Here is a 22,865-nt window from a genome sequence, read left to right as displayed (position 1 = left end):
AACCAATTCCGCCACTTATAACTTTAGTTAACTTTATTGATTATTTGCATTTAAGTGGAAATACTGTGATACATTTTGAATATAATAATTTGAGTATCATAGGCAATCGGTGGGAAAATGTAATTACAGAAACATATCAAAAGACAATCAAAAGCTGTTATTAATAAGTGCCATTAATAGTCATTATAATATTTAAATGGACACCAATTACGAATATAAATACGTTTTATTATTTTTTTCAAGTGTCTTGGAGACATTGCCACAGTTCTTCTGGATTTAGTCTTTCTCATTTTTTTTCTTTTTCTTCACATAATCCAAGATGGACTCGATGATTGTGAGATCAGATCAGATTTCCTACTGACACACTACAGCAAAAGATATAAATAACTGGCTTAAAACCTTTTTTTTTTAGTGAAAATAAGATTTTTTTTCACAGTACTGTATGTCCAAAGAATTGAAGTCTGTCAGGTGGAACTAGAGCTTATTAATGCAGTTCAGTCTGCTAACCGTTACTCCTGATCGGAGGCTTTCGTAAATATTTAGTTTATACGTAGGGTTATGCTTGAGCTAAGTTTAATGGTGCAATGCAAAAAATATTTAGTAGTGTAGTGTAATATTTTAGTAGTAACTAGGCCAAGTTGTAACTTAAGCACAGCTGGTGCAACCAACCCATTAACAATTAGCAACCATGGAAACAAACTAGCAATGAGAACTCAGGAAAACAGGAAACCAGGAAAATGAAACTAAACAAAACATGACCATTACATTACGTAACAAAACCAACAGAGGGAGGGAGGGAAGGTGTTCTGGAGGTGGATGAGAGGCAGTTGAAGGGCAGGAAACTGCAGAGTAAAACACCAAAGAGGAGACAATGGAGGGGGGAGCCGGGGGAGATGGAAGAAGGAGGCAGAGAGAGACCCAGAACAGAACCATCAGGACGAAGGCCCATGACGGAATCGATGGAGGGAGAAGCCAGGACACCGACTGACTGAGGTGGAGTCTGGAGTGGTGGAGACCCAGGCGGAGCCGAGGAGACAAAGACCCGGAGTGACACCGTAGGCCAGGAGGGCCAAGTTGGAGCCACAGGCTCGAGGGACAGAGGTGAAGATGGGGGATCGGCAAACCGGGGTGGAGCCAGTGGGACTGAGGACAATGGTGAAGCCAGAGGGAAGGAGGGTCAATGCGTAGCTGAAGACTCAGAAATCCCAAGCAGAGCCAGAGCAACGACTGACCAAGGTGAAGCTAGAGGGACAAGGAAGCCTGGCGGAGCCTGAGGGATAACGGGCCACAGTGGAGCCGAGGGAGCGTGGAGCCAAGGAGGAGCCGATAGGTTGGAGGGCCCAGGTGACAAAGGGACTCGGAGGCCTGAGGTGGAGCTAGGGGATTGACACACCAGGGTGGAGCTGGAGACCTGGAAGCCCAAGGTGGATTCAAGCAGCTGGGCAGAGACACTGATAATGGAGCTGAGGGGCTGAAGGGAGCCAGTGATAGTGGGGCTGAGGAACTGGATGGCATTGTCCGAAGAGGAGGGAGTGCGAGGCTAGGCGGAACCAGTGGCGACAAAGGAGACTTGGGGACTGATCATCCAAATCATAATTCCATTCCTCGTGGATATGGCACAGCACACCCTCAGTTGTATTAGTATGGGCGTGACTCCATTCTATGCTCTCAAACTCCACTAACACTCCCTCAGAAATGAACAGAGATACCAGCTCACACACCAGGCTAGACGTGGCTGGCATAGGTCTGTCTTGTGCTCTGGCTTTGGGTCTATAGCGGGCTTTGGCACTGGCTCTGGGTTCATAGCGTGTGTGGAGGTGTTGGCTGGATTCTGGTTCTGTGATGGTCGTGGCAGAGGACATTGATGCTGAGTAAGCATATCTTTTGCTTCTGACCAAGTGAGATCCCCTGTCTCTGGCAAATCCAGTATATATATATATATATATATATATATATATATAGTAGCCAACATTTGAAGTAGATCAAAACCTTTAATCAAAGTTGTCCTAAAACCTTCTTAGGACAACTTTGATGAACTTTTTTGATCCACTTCAAATGTTGACTACTCTATGTAAAACTTATACTAAACTATCAAACAGCAGTGCAACTGTTGAGAAATGATACTTTTATCAGTGCTCCATTAGGATCTCTTTTAGTTCACCACGCAAATCCATTAGCAAAAACGTTTCAACATTTCTCATATTGCATTCAAGCTTATTTCATAATTTCATAAATTCCCTGATAATCAAACCCACAACCTTAGTGCTAGTAATTAAAGAGCATTAATGAAAAGTAAACAGTGCTATCATGCAATGTTATTGCACCTTAGTTCCACTTGTACAGTGCGTCATCAGCTCGCCATAAAGTATACATACAGTGAAGACAACTACTTTCCTCTAACATGAAGTGCGTCTTTTACCATTTCAAACTTTTCTTTGAAAAATAAGTATTCTAGATTATATTAATATACTGAGTCAGACAACTTATTTTGAGAATATTAAAAAAACGAATCAAAGCCTTTTATGTTAGAATCCTTACAGGGCTGTAGACTTCTCCAATGTAAGTTCCTTATCTTTACTTAGATTTCTTTAAACATTTATCTGCTTCTCAGGAAGCTTCTCATTAAACATGATAAACATGCAAATCCCACTGTGGGAATGATGTGAATGTGCAGCTAAATAATGATTAAATTATGATGCATCTGAAATTCACAAATTTTGAGGGTACTCCCAAAGGAACAGCATGTTCCAGCAGCACATATCTCAGCACTTGGTTAAATGTGCAACAGATTGAAGTAATTGAAATATCCAAAGTCCTAGTGATGGTATACGCAGTGAGATGAGCCTGAATCTATTATCTGAATCCCTTATTAAACAATTAGTGGCCTGCACTGCACAGATGTTTTCAAAATTTACAAATTATACATTTTATTTCCTTAATGGAATTTTGTGGTTTTACAAAAAAAGTATATCTGTTTTATCTGGCCAAATCTTAGTAGGTTGAGTGTTTACATAGATGACAGGAAATGAATGATAATTACAATGTACTTTGGAGAGGAAAGCAGGTTTTACTGCAGTTATGTAATACTTATATCATCACTTACCGAGACCTTCAGTTTGACCTTACAAATAGAGCAAGAAATGGGGAAAGATTGAGAGCTTCATTGCACAGTACATGGATCAGGTTGAATACAAAACGTATTATACTGTTGTTGCCTGATTCTATTGCTAATTTGTAAAATGTTATCAATGTTTAATCTTGACAAACCTTTTTTACAGAACTTCCCACCTAAATAGATATGAAATATTCTTGTATGACTATTTCCACAAAAAGTAGCTGGTCGCCAAGTGAAATTACCTGCCTTAAAGGGACTTTGTTCAGTAACTTTTTGTTTTTACAAATAAAAAAACACCAAAATCAACACAACACAGAAAAGGGCAGCATAAACACTCCCCCCACAGCTTTCACAGCAGCTTGTACGATTACATTAATGTGTCCGATTCAAATGTAATCGACCTTGATCCAAAATCTGTGATACATTACAAGGAAGGCTACAAATTAAGGGTGACCATAAACACTTAAAGCTACACTATAACTGTTGGCTCTCTTATTTTAAAAATACAAAACTGCATGCATTTTGCAGAAGAACATTGTTTTGGTTGTGCTTCGGCTCTGCGGGACTGTGCAGATAAATATGGATATATCTACTGCTCATAAAACATTCACTACTAGACTTAAGAAATGTAATCAGTTTAAATGAAAGCATCTCAAGCTGACTAGCTGAAGATGTTATTGTAGCTATACCCATTAATAGACGGTACTTCCTTGAAAATAAATTCCAGCACAGCGCTACAACAAACGTAATGAAATGACCCTTATACACTGAACAAAATTATAAACGCAACACTTTTGTTTTTGGCCCCATTTTTCATGAGCTGAACTCAAAGATCTAAGACTTTTTCTATGTACACAAAAGGCCTATTTCTCTCAAATATTGTTCACAAATCTGCCTAAATCTGTGTTAGTGAGCACTTCTCCTTTGCCGAGATAATCCATCCAGCTCACAGGTGTGGCATATCAAGATGCTGATTAGACAGCATGATTATTGCACAGGTGTGCCTTAGGCTGGCCACAATAAAAGGCCACTCTAAAATGTGCTTTATCACACAGCACAATGCCACAGATGTCGCAAGTTTTGAGGGAGCGTGCAATTGGCATGCTGACTGCAGGAATTTCCACCAGAGCTGTTGCCCGTGAATTGAATGTTCATTTCTCTACCATAAGCCGTCTTAATAAAGGATTAGTTTACTTGAAAATGAAAATTATCCCATGATTTACTCACCCTCAAGCCATCCTAGGTGTATATGACTTTCTTCTTTCAGACGAATACTATCAGAGTTATATTAATAATCACCCTGATGCTCCCAAGCTTTATAATGGCAGTGCACAGAAACCACCTGTTTGAAACTCAAAGTGCATCCATCCATCATAAATGTACTCCACATGGCTCCGGGGGGTTAATAAAGGCCTTCTGAAGTGAAGCAATGCGTTTGTATAAGAAAAAATATCCATATTTAACACGTTATAAAGTGAAATAACTAGCTTCTGGCCAAACGGATACTACTTGCATCTAAAGCGTAACTTACACGACGTACTACTGGTATTACGCTACGCCATGACATTATATGTCGCATAAGTTACGGTTTAGACACAAGTAAAATTCATATGGCCATTTGGCCGGAAGCTATTTTTCTTACACAAATGCGTCGCTTTGCTTCAGAAGGCCTTTATTAACCCTCCGGAGCTGCGTGGAGTACGTTTATGATGGTTGGATGCACTTTGAGCTTCAAACAGGTGCTTTCCATGCACTGCCATTATAAAGCTTGGGAGCATCAGGATATTTATTAATATAACTCTGATTGTATTCGTCTGAAAGAAGATAGTCATATACACCTAGGATGGCTTTAGGGTGAGTAAATCATGGGGTAATTTTCATTTTAAAGTGAACTAATCCTTTAAGAGCTCTGTATGGTTCTCATTTTGTCAGCAGACATTGTTCAGTGTTTTTTTTTTTTTTTTTTGCGTGATTCCCTGGAGGTTCAAGATATAGCCTGCTCTCTGTCAACCTTTCTCGCTTGTTGTGACAATTAACCTATGCCACTCCCACAGCATACACATCCCAAAGTAGTCAGAACAACTTTTCTCTATTTATGGATATGACAAGACACACACAGGCGAGTGATGTATGTATGCAATTTCCCGCGAAAACCATCCCACTAGGTATAAAATATAATCACTTATAATAGACATACCATAGTGAATCAGGGTAAGACAAAAACACATTTTGGAAGAAGGATTAATTATTTATTGACTCATTATTTAAATTTTGTTAATTTTGGGGAAGAAAAGTTACATAGTGTACCTTTAAATTCAGCCTAGTTTAAAAGGGGCTTTGCTTTTATCCAAATAGATAATTTTGTCTTCAAGTTTAAATGTAAACATTTTAAAAAAATATTAATTCAGACAATTTTGTTTCTCATCAGCAATAAAACATTCTAAGAAAAATGGCATAACAGAAGCCTGTATAAAGCACTCCACTGGCAGCCACGACGGCTCATTAAGTCCTGTTTTTAAGACAAGCCAACAGCTTCAGTTGATAGTAATTTCCAATGGAACTATCTAGAGTAATTGATTACGGTGTTAAAATAATGTGCATGACAAAAAAATCTCTTTATAATCTTTAAAATGTTCTTTATATATCTGGTGCCAGAATATCACTTTTCTTGAAGAGAACAACTCATTAGACGAGTATTTCAAACGTGAAAGGAGCTTGATAATTAGTGGCTTTAAAAGGCACAGCTCTTTTTATAGCCCAACATGAACTGTTCATATAATGATCATGCAGTGCTGTATGTTCCTTCATGCATCATGAAGTACATGCTGTACCATATTACTTATAGACAAAGGAAATCCCATACAATGTAACATAACATACTCTCTTACAAAATTACAATAAATTTATACATCTATTGAGGATATTTTATTAAGGATATTTTTAGTTTACAGTACTGTTTGCAGATAATCATTATAATCATTATAATAAATCACATTTAAAACAGAAATGTCATTAATCTCATTCTGGTCTGTGTATTTTAGGAGGTCACAGTTTGCACGTTTGGACGTTCATGGCATTCTCAGGCCAACTGTATGAGTCCACCGTGAACTCGTCGTAGTCTGTGCTGTAGATGAGCGAACGAACAAAAGCCTCTTTATCTTGCGGCTCCGGGTGCAGTGTTGCCATATTGTGTTTATAGGCGTACTCCGCAATCTGTCATGATGCACATAAAAATGATTAGAATCTGTAAATAGCGACATGCATGAATCACGGCTGTGGCTTGAGATGTTATTGAGTCGAGCCCACCTTCACAGCCAGCTTGATGGAAACATCCTGGATGCTTTTGAGAGGAGGATACAGACGCCCCTCTGCAAGATCCTTCTCAGTCACCAGTTCTGCTATGGTCTGTGAACACAGCACAAACTGATGATTATTATGGACTTAATTTATGCACAATATGTCTAATTACACCATTTGTGTACATGCACAAAGAGTTTGAACCTAATTATTTTTCTATTGTTTGTTTTTCTGATAGAACTGCATCAAATATTCATCCGGATTTCCCACTGCTTACATACGTGGATTGTTTAGCCAGTAACACATGTTTTTTTCTTTCCTGAGATCAGCCAGATCCAATCCAAACCTCAAAAAAAGAGACTAAAATAATAACTAAAAAATGTATTTTGCCTAGACTTAGTCCAGACTCTTAGTTTCGGCCTCTGGTCTGTGGTACCAGTGTTGTTAACTACAACTAAAACTAACATTTTTAAAAACTGAAAATCAGACATGTTGCTTTGGCAACAAACTGAAATAAGTTGAAGTTGAAGTACTTAAATGACTAAAACTAATACTGAAATAAAAATACAGCTAAATAGAAAAACAACACTGTGAGGTGCAGAATAACAACAAGTCTCCTGGAAAAACAGCCAGAAGGTCTTGCTGCTTTAATTAAACTACAACAGAAGCACAGTCATGGTGCTTTGTTGTGCTGCCCCCAAGATAATTTCTTTCTTTGTAAATACTTCTAGATACCAACATCCTTTTGGCTCCATTAGAGTTACAGCAACCTTGACCACCAAAAACAACACAGAATAATAAATCACAATTAGCGTTGGTCATTTTCTAATTAAGAACTCAACAAGAAAGACAACAAAATTCTCCAGCTACCATCAGCTGCAGTTGCTCATTGTTCTGGTTGCGTTATTTGCATCAATTTCCTGTCTCTATTTCCCTCATTTGGTTTGTTTTGTGTACCAATGTGCCATTCAGGTCACATTGGGTTGCTGCAGTAAGTGATTATAGACCTTCTTGAGAATCGATAGCTCAGAACCCTACCTTACTGAAATATACAATAGCCTAGTACGACCAGGGGGGATAGAGATATTAAGCATTCCCCCTCCTGCTGCCCAATGCTGTTTGAAGTTCAGACATCCACAATGCAGCTTCTCTGGAGTTGTCCACAGACTGCAAGAGAAGTGATCCCTCTCACGCTCCGAGTACATCATTCCACTCTGAGCTGCTCTAAAGTGACATATATAACATGTGAGCTCGTATGGCCTTGGCTAAACTTTTTATGCTGCAATGGTTTGTTTCCAGCATAACAGGGCAGTGGTTCATTGACATTCATAAAAAGCTCTCTTGTTTATACCATCTGACGCAACCATTCGCAGTACCTGACTAAAACACTGTCTGGCTGATATCAGGTGAAGCACAGATGACAGCTTGATAGATACGTTCAGCAAAATACATGACATCGCTTACAGTGATAAAATGGAAGGCGCTGCATATTGAAATGGGATTGGTTTATTACAAGCATGTTAATACAGAGAGACTGAAAAAGTAGGGCTGAGAAAAATAGTGATTTTCTGATTATGCACATATGCACACTACATTGGTTGTGTTATTATTTTATTTCTTAAAACCCTCAGAGACCCAAGCATTGATATTCATGATATATATATATACAGTGGGTACGGAAAGTATTCAGAGCCCCTTAAATTTTTCACTCTTTGTTATATTGCAGCCATTTGCTAAAATCATTTAAGTTAATTTTTTTCCTCATTAATGTACACACAGCACCCCATATTGACAGAAAAACACAGAATTGTTGACATTTTTGCAGATTTATTAAAAAAGAAAAACTGAAATATCACATGGTCCTAAGTATTCAGACCCTTTGCTGTGACACTCATATATTTAACTCAGGTGCTGTCCATTTCTTCTGATCATCCTTGAGATGGTTCTACACCTTCATTTGAGTCCAGCTGTGTTTGATTATACTGATTGGACTTGATTAGGAAAGCCACACACCTGTCTATATAAGACCTTAAGCTCACAGTGCATGTCAGAGCAAATGAGAATCATGAGGTCAAAGGAACTGCCTGAAGAGCTCAGAGACAGATTTGTGGCAAGGCACAGATCTGGCCAAGGTTACAAAAAAAATTTCTGCTGCACTTAAGGTTCCTAAGAGCACAGTGGCTTCCATAATTCTTAAATGGAAAATGTTTGGGATGACCAGAACCCTTCCTAGAGCTGGCCGTCCGGCCAAACTGAGCTATCGGGGGAGAAGAGCCTTGGTGAGAGAGGTAAAGAAGAACCCAAAGATCACTGTGACTGAGCTCCAGAGATGCAGTCGGGAGATGGGAGAAAGTTGTAGAAAGTCAGCCCTCCACCAGTCGGGGCTTTATGGCAGAGTGGCCCAACGGAAGCCTCTCCTCAGTGCAAGACACATGAAAAAACACCTGAAGGACACCAAGATGGTGAGAAATAAGATTCTCTGGTCTGATGAGACCAAGATAGAACTTTTTGGCTTTAATTCTAAGCGGTATGGCACTGCTCATCACCTGTCCAATACAGTCCCAACAGTGAAGCATGGTGGTGGCAGCATCATGCTGTGGGGGTGTTTTTCAGCTGCAGGGACAGGACGACTGGTTGCAATCGAGGGAAAGATGAATGTGGCCAAGTACAAGGATATCCTGGACGAAAACCTTCTCCAGAGTGCTCAGGACCTCAGACTGGGCCGAAGGTTTACCTTCCAGCAAGACAATGACCCTAAGCACACAGCTAAAATGACGAAGGAGTGGCTTCACAACAACTCCGTGACTGTTCTTGAATGGCCCAGCCAGAGCCCTGACTTAAACCCAATTGAGCATCTCTGGAGAGACCTAAAAATGGCTGTCCACCAACGTTTACCATCCAACCTGACAGAACTGGAGAGGATCTGCAAGGAGGAATGGCAGAGGATTCCCAAATCCAGGTGTGAAAAAAACTTGTTGCATCTTTCCCAAAAAGACTCATGGCTGTATTAGATCAAAAGGGTGCTTCTACTAAATACTGAGCAAAGGGTCTGAATACTTAGGACCATGTGATATTTCAGTTTTTCTTTTTTAATAAATCTGCAAAAATGTCAACAATTCTGTGTTTTTCTGTCAATATGGGGTGCTGTGTGTACGTTAATGAGGAAAAAAAATTAACTTAAATGATTTTAGCAAATGGCTGCAATATAACAAAGAGTGAAAAATTTAAGGGGGTCTGAATATTTTCCGTACCCACTGTGTATATATATATATATATATATATATATATATTTTTTTTTTTTTTTTACCCTTAAATATGTCTTTTGGATGCAATTAGTTATAAAATCCATTTTTGTTTAGGCAAAAATTTGCATTGGGGTATTATGTGAAAAGTTTAGGGTTGCAAAATGTCACTTTTTTTTTTTTTTTTAAACAGTTTCTTTTCTTTCCTTTTTAATGCCATTCCAGTTTCTCTGGCTATATTAAGTGGAAGTTTTAAATTCACAAAACAATTCAACATAAATGTGTTTGGAAAATAATATATTTCAACCAGTAAGGATACAGTCAGGAAAAGTAAGAAAATTTCACTATTTTACCATTTAAATACTGTAATAAATATTCATATTTAATCATATTTTAAATATAATCTAACAATTTTAATATGATTCATTTACTAAATATATATTGCTGTATCAATGAGACAATAATGATGAAAAACTACAGAAAAAAGCCTCCATTATGAGAGAACAAAACAAAAGTTTGACCCCTAATGCCCTACGCTTAGAAAAATTGTGTCAAATTTATGTACATCCAAAATTTCAGGGCATGTAAGCCTTTTCCCATCACTAGACATATGGAAAAAAATAACAAAAAAAAAAAAAAAAATCTTATTTTGTACATAGATGAATTTGTTTCAAACGTGTTAAAAATCACGTAATCTGGCTGGTCCCATTTTGTGTGACTATGGTTTTTACCCATATTTAGTGAAAGGTACATACTATTTAATTGTTTTAAACAAACAAAATCAGAGTTTGAGCCCTGTTGTTATTTTTTTAAATGATTATTTTTGCAGTTAGAGCTTCATTGTATAATTTTAGTAAATCTGTATTAAATCGAATCAGGAACTGTGTATTAACACCCAGCCCTAAGAAAGAGCGAGTGAAAGATGGAGGCAACAGACTGAAATTAAAAGATTAAATTAGAGATGAAAAATTTGAGAGAAAGTATCCAGAAACTTTGTAAAGACAGATTTAGGTAGACGTAAAAGAGCAAGCGAGATTCGATCACCTCAGCTGTAACGAGGAAAATATCCTCAGGGATGTGTCTCATCGCACAAGCGGTGACCCCCAGCCCCACTCCAGGGAACACATAAGAGTTGTTGCCCTGACCGGGGTAAAACTTCCGGCCATCGGGAAGGGTTACCGGATCAAAGGGACTCCCGCTTGCAAATATTCCCCTTCCCTGCAATATAAAACAAAAACAAAAAACAAAAAAAAAAGAAAAGAAAAGAAGCAAAAATGAAAACAAACGTTTCACTCTCTCACATAAATGTTCACAAATGCGACTCCTCCTCAAAAGCACCTCAGTGAGTGTGTAGCACTGCTCAGCAGTGCACTCCGCCTTGCTGGTAGGGTTGCTTAGAGCGAAGATGATAGGTCTCTTATTGAAGGATGCCATAGCCTTGATTATCTTCTCAGTGAAAGCACCAGCGATAGCTGCCACCCCTGTGAAGATGATGAGAACTATTTGAGTACAATTGTTATCCTAGGGCCTGCTGGGACAACAGTTATTTGTTTATACAGCACATGTATACCAATTAAAGCAGTGGGTTTCAGCTCCTTCACAACATCCTCAAGCTTCTTCATTTGTGCATGCTCATGTGCAAACCTCTCTTTCTCGTGGGTGAGGTGATCCCTTCCCTTAATGGGGGACAGAGAGATGACAATTGACAGATAAAAAGACGTAGAGAACATTAAAGCATATCAGGAACACACAATAGCACATCTCACCGCATAACGAACACAGATTCAACAAAGAGAACAAAAAGAGTGTATAATCTGCCAGATGGGCAATAAAAACTGAAATATACACACTTAAAAATGTCACACTTTAAATTAGTATAAATGTCATTGCATAGATAAAGTATAATAAAATCTGCCATTAATTTTAATGAAAGAAACCATAGTTAATTAGGTTTTAAATGATGAGGCAATATATATACTGTTTTTGGTTGTCAAATGTTAGTGGACCTCATCCATATTTCATGTGATGAACTACACCTTAGTGAGAGGAACTGACTTCACACAGCTACTAATAAAAAAAAATCACAGCAAAGGCTCAGAAAAGTGTTAAATTAGCACTGACAAAAGGTCCAGTATCAAAAGGTCTAGCACATGGCATTTGGTTTGATATTTTATTATCTAATAGGATGAAATTCACATTTTTAGGTGTCCGAAGCACTTAAAAAAAGGGACACACTGATGTTCATTTAAATAAATAAAAAGAGGCATCTAATCCGAATGGTGACAGCCTTCCCGTACAGGATCTGAGCCATTAAGTAAAGTGTTGAGGATACAGCCCCAGGCTACAGAGAAGCGGAAAGGAGCAAGACATGAGAAAATTGCTGAGATTGCTGAGCTCCTCCATCACCACCATCCTGCCCTTGAGCAAGATTCTTACTCCAAGGAGTTCCAGGGAGGTGGACAGCAACTGGTGTAAAACAGGTCACCTGGATGAAAGTATCATCGTCACAACCTCCCTGACCTCTTTGTCTTTATTAATCTAACATGGCCAAATGATCTGTTAAGCATAAAATAACAAAAACATCTTTTGAATTCTTACCAGTTTTAAAACAAATTCTAATGAAGACCTACCGTAATGTTCACTGACAATCAATAAACATGATTGAATGAGAAGAGTGTCAATTCCAATACAAACCACATGGTGTGTTTGAATGTCAACACTGATATAAATATAACTTGTCATTAATGATGACCTCACCTTAACGATAAGTCCTTTAGAGTCCACCATCCAGATTTTCTTTATACACTGCTCATGAGGAAGCCCCTCCTTCTCCATCGCCATAATGATCAGCTCAGCTATGCCCATTGCGGCCTGAAAACATAAAAATGCCATTAAAAATTAATAGATTTACATTTCACATACACAACTAAAGAGACCAACTCTGTCAACCTCATAATAATTCAATAAAAATCCCACAGCTTGAATCCATAATGAATCCATTCCATACATCTTAAAAGAACATGAGAATCATTTCATTCATTTTTAAATAGTTTTACTGACAGACAGGATGAACCGTGGAATATTTGTGTCCGTGCATCACTGTGTTGTTAGTGCTGTTGTTTACTTAATACGGGGTTGACCACCATCGAAATACTGAAACAACTGGCATTTAAAACTGTAATATGCGGATCTGTGTAGCCGACACACGCACCTCCCCAGCACCTTGAAACACAATGGTATGGTTGCACATTTTGCTCTTGGTAATGCGAAGGGCAGCCAGCAGTCCCGCCACAGCCACAGCAGCAGTACCTATGGGACAGGAAACACAAATATCTTTTACTGAGATTATCTAATCTCTGTGGTAAGCAGAAAAACTGCACAAAAGGAGCCGAGGCTGGAAGCTCATTAATTCTAGACATCAAGGTGGAGTTTACAGTATATAGGGCTGAATTTCTGGAGGAATTGTCAAAGGAGTGAGATAAGCAGCTGTTTATAGATTCTCAACCTGTCGAAGAAGAAATCCACTTAAAATGCTAGAGATCTGCTGATTTGGGGATGAGTCTGTTAAATGTACAGTGTGGCTATCTTCAGTGAAGTCTAGCTTGCTTTCAATACACGGTTAATAAAATAATTTACATATATGCATGATAACAGTTGGAGAATTGTAAACTTAATTTTTGAATGGTCCATTTATATCGTTATGTTGGACAATGGGGGACCTTTGAGTGAAAATGGTTGAGAACCACTGGCCTAAACATCGAAAATGTGCAAACTGTATTTGAAATATAAAATCAGCACTGACATCACAAGAAACTCCAATATCAACAGCTCCCATTTAGAATAAATTGAAAACGACCGATCATCTTTGCTCGCTCGCTCCACTCTGGTGGACACATATGGTTAACTCTGTGAACGGTGAGATTAACTGAACACGAACCATCCAAACGTTTGATTGAAACTCAATGTCAAACAATAAGATTGTGTTGAAGTTGCTGATTGGAATGTGTCTGCAATGATAATGTAAAAAAAGGATAGAGTGGGAGAGGTGGATGGTAGAAAATAGACTCAAGATAAACACAGTCTTGCTATTGAACCATAAATACAAGAGGGGTTTAAGCAACGGTAGGAAGGAAAATCAGAGTGAGAGATGTGGTCTGAATGAATAACTTACAATCATTGATTCCAGCATTTGCTCAAATGGACTGCAATACAGACTGGGAATCAGCTTAAGAGAGACTAAAAACAAGTGTGTGACTAAAATCTCTTTTAGTGCCCATACCTTGGATGTCGTCATTGAACGTGAGGTACTTGTTGCGGTATTTACTCAATAGACGGAAGGCGTTGGTGTTGGCAAAATCCTCAAACTGGATAAGGCAGTTCACCCCATATCTGTGCATAACAGAAACATCAATATATTTCTTTAGAACTAAAGAAACTCAACAAAATGAAAGATAACATCAAAGGTATATACAAAGAATCCTTACAAAATGGAAATTAAAATGATCCAAATCTTCACAGGCTAGTCTAAAAATTTAAATAACCCTTTATCATTTCATATAAAGTGGCTTGCTAATGCACTCCACTTCAGCCTGTAGAGGGGGCCATCCAACTGCTCCTCAAGCCCATCATACATGGGGTGGTTCAATCCTAAAGGGTTTTTTTCCTTCTCAGTGTGGGACTGAGACTGTTATTGTTTCTTCGTAGGTGTTTCTACAGCCAAACACAACTCTCAATAGTCAGAAAAGAAAACAACCCTTGCATGATCAGTTAGCAAATGATGTGCTAATACCGTGGCCTCTAATTCTCCCAATGAAATACTACAAAGAAAAACATACCAACATGACTATTCAAAATCAATAGCCAATGAACTGGATGCCCACAATCGTGTCTCTCTTTAGAACAGCAACTCTGAGGAAAAAATAAAATGGACTTTTGAATGGACTACAGCGGTAATTCAGTGGTTTCTCCTGTTGAAACATCCAGTCAGCAGAACAAATGGAAGAATAGTATAGAACAACCAACTGATTCCCCAATGTAAAATAGAGAGCAGAGATCTTCATCAGATTTTGATGCAATATTAGGTCTCAGACCCCCAAACATTGGAAACAGGATGAGTAAATACTGCACTGCAGAAATCCAGTCTGTCACTCAACCTAATGCGACAAGAGAGATCTGCATTTCTGCCTAGAGCTGTGGATACATATCATTCAAACACACACAGGGATTTGCTCACTGTATTCAGAAATGACAGTTGTCTCTTGAAGCATTCATCCGTTTCTCTATTTCTGTCAACAACATCAAGAATAGAAAAGACAAAATGACAAAAAAACAACATAAAAGTATCCATATAACATCTGCATTGTATTCCAAATTTAGTCATGACTATTTTCCGAAAGCAGTAACTCTTTTGCACATCCATCGTTCAAATCATGTTGCTTCAGCAATAAAACTGTCATTAATGACTAGAATTGTTAATTGATCTGTTTGAGATCAAATTAATGTCAGATTATTGCTGTAAGCAACAAACATGGCACCTGATGGTTACTTCACTATTTTTGTTCCGTGGTTTTGCTTTATTTACAGATGTTTGATTCAGTCACGGTTCCCTCTTGCATTATAGAGTTCATTCGCACATGCACACTCTTCAAAAACAGGGCTTTCATTCTCTTGACAAACTACAAGATGTAGAATGAAATTTGTAGATATATGAAATGACAGATATAGATTGTACTGCATGTTAGCTTGCTCATTTTGCACAAGAACATGATCTATTCAAGTCCATGTCATACTAAGTAGAAACTATGCTTCTAACCACAGGTTGAGAGCTGTAGGTTCAACCACACAACTTTTTGTGACGCTGTTTGCAGATGTTCTTTGGAACTATGGTTTTGAAAAAAAAAATATTGTTGAACTATGTTGCAAACGACAGAAATTAACACACATCTGGCTAACAATGCTTTCGGATGCATGTCTGAGTGGTTTTGTAAACTAGATCAGTTGATTAACTGAAAGTATTTGACTCTTAAGAATGATTGACAAATCGGCCATTACTACTTCTCTCATGAATCCACAAAGAAGAGCTGGCGGATGTCAAAAATGTATGTGATTACATCTCACACAAAGCCATTGTAAGACTTCAGAAGGCTTGGAATAAAGCATATAAAACATTTTTTATGATACTAAAATGTCATTTTGTCACTCAATTTCATTATGTGGAGAAGAGTGTCCATGGTATTCTTCAAAAATTTAATTAAAACTCATATAGGTTCAGAAAAACATGAGAGTAAATGCAGAGAAATTTCATTATTTGTGAACTAATCCTTTATGTGATACACTATGGTCAGTATTGTGTGGTCAGACATGCTGCAAAAACAGAAAAACGCTATAAAGTTTTCATTGTCTCCAGAGACTTTCCAGCACCAAAGCACTCTAGGTAAACAAGGTTTAACGAGTTCAAAAATTTTTCAAGTTTTCAAGAAACCTCTGTTCTGAGACACGTCCCCAGATCGGTCTTTCTAATCAAACTGCAGTCTAAACTCTGCAGGAAGAGGCAGGAAAGCAGTCAAGAGAGACTGACAGAGTAATTGCTCATGGATTTGGAGAACTTTGGCAGATATAAATAGGACGTAGAGAAAGTGAGTCATAATCTCAACATGCTCTCTGATCTGTGTACAGAATCATCTGAGGATGAAGATGAAAAATGAGATCATAACCTTCTGATCTAGCTCAACAGTGGTCGTAAAAGACATTAAGATTGTCATTAGAACAAGAAAATCTTTGCTAACTTAATACTATTTAATATTTGAGGTAATACAGAGTTAAGTATGGCTGCCACAGTTGTTTATTTTGGGTAAATGTGCATGAGAGAGAGACGGAAAGAGGCAGAAACAACTAACCGACAAAACAAAGCGCTCATTCGGTGCATTGTGCTCTCATTCTCACCAAAGCTTGTTGTCTTTTTCTGGCGCCTCATTCAATCAGATCCATAATGCACCTCTGCATCTGTTGTAAAACTCAAACAAAGAGCTGGCCGAGAATCAACTCCACTGGTCCACTCTACCAAAAATCAGGCCAGACAATGATAGACACACCCAAGCACACTGAGAGCTACAGGATCTGTCTCTCTTCATCTGCTTTTACCTCCAGACAGGAGCAGAATGCACTGGGGTGTTGAGAGGAGCCAATATTAAATCAACTCAGTGCTCTGGGACAGCTGTGCTATGTTTTTAGAAAGAGAAAAAGCATGAAAAAAAAATCTCATTTTGCAAACAGGCTACTTGCTTTAAAGTTTAGTTCTATCCTAAGAGTTCTCTCAGTCAGCAGATCAGCAACTGTGAATGAGAAAACTTTCTATGCTGGAATAGTAACTTTTAGAAATAATCTCTTCACAAGCCTTCTGGTTACCGCACTTCTTTTGACCTTTTGGTGCTTTGGAAAATGGCACAAACAGAAGCCATTGCCTTACATAGTAGGACAAAAATACTATGGAAGTCAATGGCTACCGTTAACTTTCTGGTTACCAACATTCTTCAAAATATCTTCTTTTGTGTTCCACAGAAGAACAAAACTCAACAGGTTTGAAAAAACATGACGGTGAGAATTTAAATTTTTGGGTGAACTATCCCTTTAATACACACATGCGACAAGTGTAAACTTGCATAGAAGGATGACTATATCCTCAGATCAACACCTGAACATTTTGAGAATTCATTTATTTATCACATAGAAACAGACTCAAAACTGTACCATTCACGTCTCACAATTCCCAAATCTATTTTTCAGGCATATGGAAGCTGGAGACTGTAGCCAACAAATTCTATACAAACCATAATACACTTCAGTCTCTGTCTAAGTGATCTTAAGACGGAAGCTGGGCTCCATCACTCCTAAAGTGGAATGCAGTAAATGAGCTTGAAGCCCATGAGAGACTGTTAAACCCATCTCCACCATCTCCACACCATCACTAACACATTACACCAAGGCCCTTTGTGCCTTCTTGTTTCATACACTGTTGATTTATTACTTGTTTCTTTCTGAGGTAAATTATTTGTGCCAGACAAAAGTGCAGGACAAATTTTCTTTTGATAAAGCACTGAGATTTGACACTAACCAGCCAAATCTCACTGCGACACTTCAGTATTTGTACACTAACAGGAACACAACATGACTGTTGGGAATTAAGCATTTTTCATAAAGTGGTTTGCTCAGACATAACAACAGAGTGGAGAAAAGAGAGTGGAGAAAACAGCCACTAGGTTTAGGTTTACTGTAATCCTGCTGGGCCGATGCTGGCCACACACGCTCAGAACGTTTACTGAGATTGGGTCTAAGGATTCTGGTGGAGCTGACACGCTTTCAAAGATTATCTTTTCCCCGTATGCCTACCGCGCAGCCCATGGGCCTCTGTATTAAAGGTCATGGTAAGAATGTCGTCCAAACACAGCTGTTCAACCAAAGTTTTAAATATGTGCACGCACACAGTATAAACACATTTTCTGCAGTAGCATTCTACACAGGTTTGCACACATTATCAGGTTTAAAGCCAAACTGATATACTATATCCACATCTTCTTCATATGCTGAGGGTGAATATCTCAAACTAACACCCAGGACCTCGTGTATAAAATTTTGCATAGATTTCATGCTACTGTAAGTATGTGTATGTACAAATGGTAAAAAGTTCACTTTACATATACTTTATAAATCCCAGTTAGTGAAAGAGTGTTTATTCACCACAATAACCATATATGGGGCTAATAATGTGTCTTTTAAATGTGCAGTACCTCATTTGCATTTCATTTTCATATACATTTTTTAATGTTTTTGAAAGAAGTCTGCTTGGCTACATTTACTTGATCAAAAACAGTAATATTGTAAAATTTGATTACAACTTAAAGTAACTGTTTTCTATTTTAATATACTTTAAAAATGTAATTCAGTCCTGAATTTTTAGCCATTACTCCAATCTTCAAATGATCTTCAGAAATCATTCTAAAATGCTCATTTGGTGCTCAAAAAAATATTTCTAATTATCAGTTGAAAACTGCTTTATATTTTTGAGAAAACCATAATACATTTTCTTCTTGATGAAAATAAAGTTCAAAAGAACAGCATTAATTTGAAACAAACAAAAATTTACATCGTAAATGCATTTACTGTCACTTTTAATCAGTTTGCATCCTTGATAAATAAAATAATTTCTTTAAAAAATACGAGTTGACCACAAACTTTTGAACAGTAATGCATTATTCTATATTATAAAACTGTTAGTTCCTGTCCATGATTCTGATTGGTCAATAGCTGTGTTTTATTCACAATAAAACACGGCTATGACCGCTTCACCGAACGGTTCTGTGTATCACTACACAACACCCTTAGCAACCACTCTTAGCAACGTAAACTGTTTGTTCTCAGTTTATATTGCTCATTGAAGTTTATTGTATTACGTAGAAGAGTATTGTGAGAAAGAGATCGATTGAGCGAGTTTATTAATACCTGCATTCAGATTTAGCATTTTCCTTCAGATCAGTCCTATGTTCATAATAAAAAATCAGTTTAAATGTCCGATTGTATTATCTTGTCCTTTTAACAGTTAAGGGGTTTTCCCATAACTGACAGCGCTAGTCAAAGCATTTGTCAGTTGCGTCTTGTTCCGTGTTCACAACAGTTCAGTCTTTTCAATGCAGAAGTCTTTGCTACTAACTGACACACTCAAAAAGACAGTCTTTGCCGCCATCTAATGGCGTATTAATGTAACTTCTGTTGCTGTTCACGGTCAGGGACTATTTTTTCCGGCGGAAGGAAGGCTTTTAGAGATTTTACTTCATGAAAGTTGCATTGATACATATTTTTGGCTTTAATATTTATATTGTGTGGTAACCGTTTTATAAAAGCAATAAGGTACTCGAGGCTAGTGCTGTATCTTGAATAAGTCACGGCTGAAGGGGTTGCAGGCAACAACGTCCTTCACCCGTGACTTATTCACGATGCAGCACAGTACTTTATTGCTTGCGTAAATTTTTTTTTAGAATTGTTTCAAGCATAAACTAACCAAAATTAGGTAAGTTATATACACTTTATGTAAATATATCACTTCTAGAATGTTTATATATTTTTTACTGGAAACCAAACAGACATTAAGAAATTATTTCGCAACATAAAAAACCTATAGTTTGACATCAGAATATAATTGAAAGACATTTTTAAAAACAAAACTTTCCAAGCTGTTACTGTGCTGTTACACCTAAACTTCTTAAACGCAATGTGTTAGGAAGGTCCTACATGGGGTTATCATTGTCAGGTCAGGGTTAAGTGGGACAAGCAATACATTCACTCTTGCTGAGCACGCAGCTCTGAATTTGGTGCGCCTCTCCATCACACACCGGCTCCCACGGGACCCATGGAGCTTCACAGGCTGCTCTTTCTATTAAAACACTCCTTAAATTCCCATTCCTCTATTCCCATCTGCAGGGAAAAATCAAGTGACATTCCCCTCCATCTCTTTTCCTAGCATGGCTCCGTAACGTTGCCTTAAGATGGCCCATGTTACCATAGCGATAGCTGGAACACCGTCACCACTACAGCTCTGTGAAAAGCAACAAGCTCTAATGAAATAATTTGACATGGGAATTGTGCACACAGAGGGGCTAAAGAAGACAGATACTTTTCAGTCTGTTCTGGGAGCAGACAGAAAACAAAGTCAACCCCCCACAAACTACTTCAGCACAACAACACGAAGCCTGAGAAGCAAAAAAAAGAAAGAAAAAGAGTCTATTCTTGAATTAACTACATCATAAAAGAACCATAACAACCCCCCGCAAAAATGCTCCCAGCATTTACCGCCTAAAACGCTGCTTTTTTTTCTAGGGTGTATTTCTTTATATGGTGTTGTACACTCTTTAAACAAAATAAAGACCTCAAAGGGCATCTCGCCCACTATCTGTTTTAGTTCCTCTTGTTAAAGCCATTGTGGTACAGAAAAGTGGCCTGATGGGGTTTGGTGTCATTATTCTTCATCACTCACACAAAAAGGCTGGATGTGAAACAGAGCACCTGCAGGCTGTTAAAGGGGGGGTATAATGCTATTTCACGCATTCTGACTTATTTACACTGTTAAAGAGTTGGATTCTCATGCTAAACATGGCCAAAGTTTCAAAACACGAGTTGGACGTATGACGGAGTATACTCTTTTAAATCCTCACAAACTTCAGGGTCTTTTTTTCGAGTATGGGCCTGTGTGACGTCAATGGGGTCGGAATTCCTTGTACGGGCACTTCTCCTGGAAGAGCGTGTGCACACGTCGACCAGAGTGAGAGAGCAAGAGAACGCCCATCAACATGCTTCGTTCGGCTTTACGGAAGTCATCAGCAGCGCTGCACAGGACTTGCTCGAGAAAGATTTGTCACTCTGTTTTTAGACCACAAAATCAACAATGTCACCAAAGATATGTATTTTTGGTTGTGAGGGAAAGATAACCTTGCTTTCCAAAGAACCCAGTGGAGCTGAGAGATTTGTGCTCACGCATTACATTGATGCGCTCTCGATATTTGTTATTAAAATAACCATAGAAACTGATAGTTTAAAATGAATGGAGAATATCTTGTGTTTTTCCGTGGCTGCTCAAGCCCTCAGGATCGGCGCTTATGGTTTCATAAATAAGGCCCAGTTCTACGCTGGATTTACAGATAGTTTGAAACTGAAAGATGGAGCGGTCACAGCGGTAATAATCCCGGTCATGAGTCGGAACCGCAGGTGGTGAGTAAAACTGCTTCAAATGTCTGTTTTGTTGGCAATAGGCACCTAAGTGCATATAATTTAAACAATACGAACGTAGTGAATTCATAAATTCATTATTCATCATTCACTATACGCTATATTCATTATAGTGATTCAAAAGTTATCCATGGATAATGCGATGGTGTATTGTGTGTATTGTGTGGTGTATTTAAATTTAGCTGACCATTGATAGCTTGCAGACGATCGCTACGCAAAAGCTGCGCATGCTTGTGACAGCTTGTCACTCTATCTCCGCTCACAAGACACGCCTCCAGGCACTCGGCTGTTTTCGGAAAGACTCGGTACAGCGTATGTATCTTTTATAAATATAATAAAACTAAAGACTTTTCAGTGATATGAAGGATGCTATACTACTCTATAGGTACTTAAGTTTAACATGAGATTGGCAGAAACTGTGTGTGATATCCCCCGTTTCAACTTATGGTCTGAAAATATATACAGTGCATTTAACTGTTCATGTCACTCAAAGAGTAGAAAATAATGCTAGCAACGGCAAAGTCATGGTCAGTATTGGGGGTAACTCATTACAAGTAACTTGAGTTATTTAATCAGATTACTTTTCAAGTAACTAGTAAAGTAATGCATTACTTTTTTCAATTTACAACAAAATATCTAAGTTACTTTTTCAAATAAGTAACACAAGTTACTTTTTCACATGTACTGACTGACAGCTCTCCTGTCCCCATGTTGAGAGAAATAAAGTGCAGAGGTGTTGTGTGCGCTGTGTAAACATGATGGTTATTGTAGTTCTAGACTAAATGTGACCATGCATTTACTCATCTCACTTGCACGAAAACATTCAGTATTCCTCAAAATTAATAAAAACAGTGAAATGCAATCTCAGAATTTTATGCAAACCTGTAATAATTAACTATATTAAATTACACAAATATACTTTATGTATTTAATCTCACTTTATAAACCACCAATGTCTTTGCTCCTGACCTTCAATGATCTAATTCAACCATACTAATAAGCAAAAATTACTTTAGATTAGATTTCCTTCCACTGTATCCTATTCTTCTTTAATCCAGAATGACAGCACAGCTGAAAGACTTTTTTTGTTATTAAAAAAGAAACGCAAACAAGCAAGCCCAGCCCAGGTGAAAAAAGTAACGCAAAAGTAATGTAACAAATTCCTTTTCACAAAAAGTAACTAAGTAATGCAATTAGTTACTTTTTTAGGGAGTAACACAATATTGTAATGCATTACTTTTAAAAGTAACTTTCCCCAACACTGGTCATGGGTTCGATTCCTATTAAAAATATAAACTAATGGCCCAAAAAAGGCCCTTTAATGCAATGTAAGTTGTTTGGGCTAAATGTAAATGTTTGGTAAATTTAGCATTTATCCAGCAACCTTTTCAAGATTTTTCTGAAGCATTAAGCCTCTGAATTTTAAAATTATAAAGGAG

At 38.0% G+C, this 22,865-nt stretch overlaps 1 protein-coding gene across 1 annotated transcript in view; it reads right to left on the bottom strand.

Moving 5' to 3' along the window:
- Window positions 1-5,342: 5,342 nt before the first annotated feature.
- me1 (malic enzyme 1, NADP(+)-dependent, cytosolic) overlaps window positions 5,343-22,865 on the bottom strand; it is an 82,802-nt gene continuing 65,279 nt past the window's right edge. The window contains exons 7-14 of the mRNA XM_051866048.1: window positions 13,934-14,043; window positions 12,866-12,963; window positions 12,412-12,525; window positions 11,225-11,330; window positions 10,993-11,135; window positions 10,699-10,872; window positions 6,422-6,520; window positions 5,343-6,328 (exon numbers count right to left, since the gene is read on the bottom strand). Of these exons, the coding sequence (XP_051722008.1) occupies window positions 6,161-6,328; window positions 6,422-6,520; window positions 10,699-10,872; window positions 10,993-11,135; window positions 11,225-11,330; window positions 12,412-12,525; window positions 12,866-12,963; window positions 13,934-14,043 (1,012 nt within the window). The 3' untranslated portion in view covers window positions 5,343-6,160. The remainder of the gene's footprint in view (window positions 6,329-6,421; window positions 6,521-10,698; window positions 10,873-10,992; window positions 11,136-11,224; window positions 11,331-12,411; window positions 12,526-12,865; window positions 12,964-13,933; window positions 14,044-22,865) is intronic.

Source organism: Ctenopharyngodon idella, chromosome 16 (genome assembly GCF_019924925.1).
Source record: "Ctenopharyngodon idella isolate HZGC_01 chromosome 16, HZGC01, whole genome shotgun sequence".
Lineage (NCBI taxonomy): Eukaryota > Metazoa > Chordata > Actinopteri > Cypriniformes > Xenocyprididae > Ctenopharyngodon > Ctenopharyngodon idella.
Note: the sequence above shows the minus strand (reverse complement) of the source record. Positions and strands in the feature narration are given on the sequence as shown.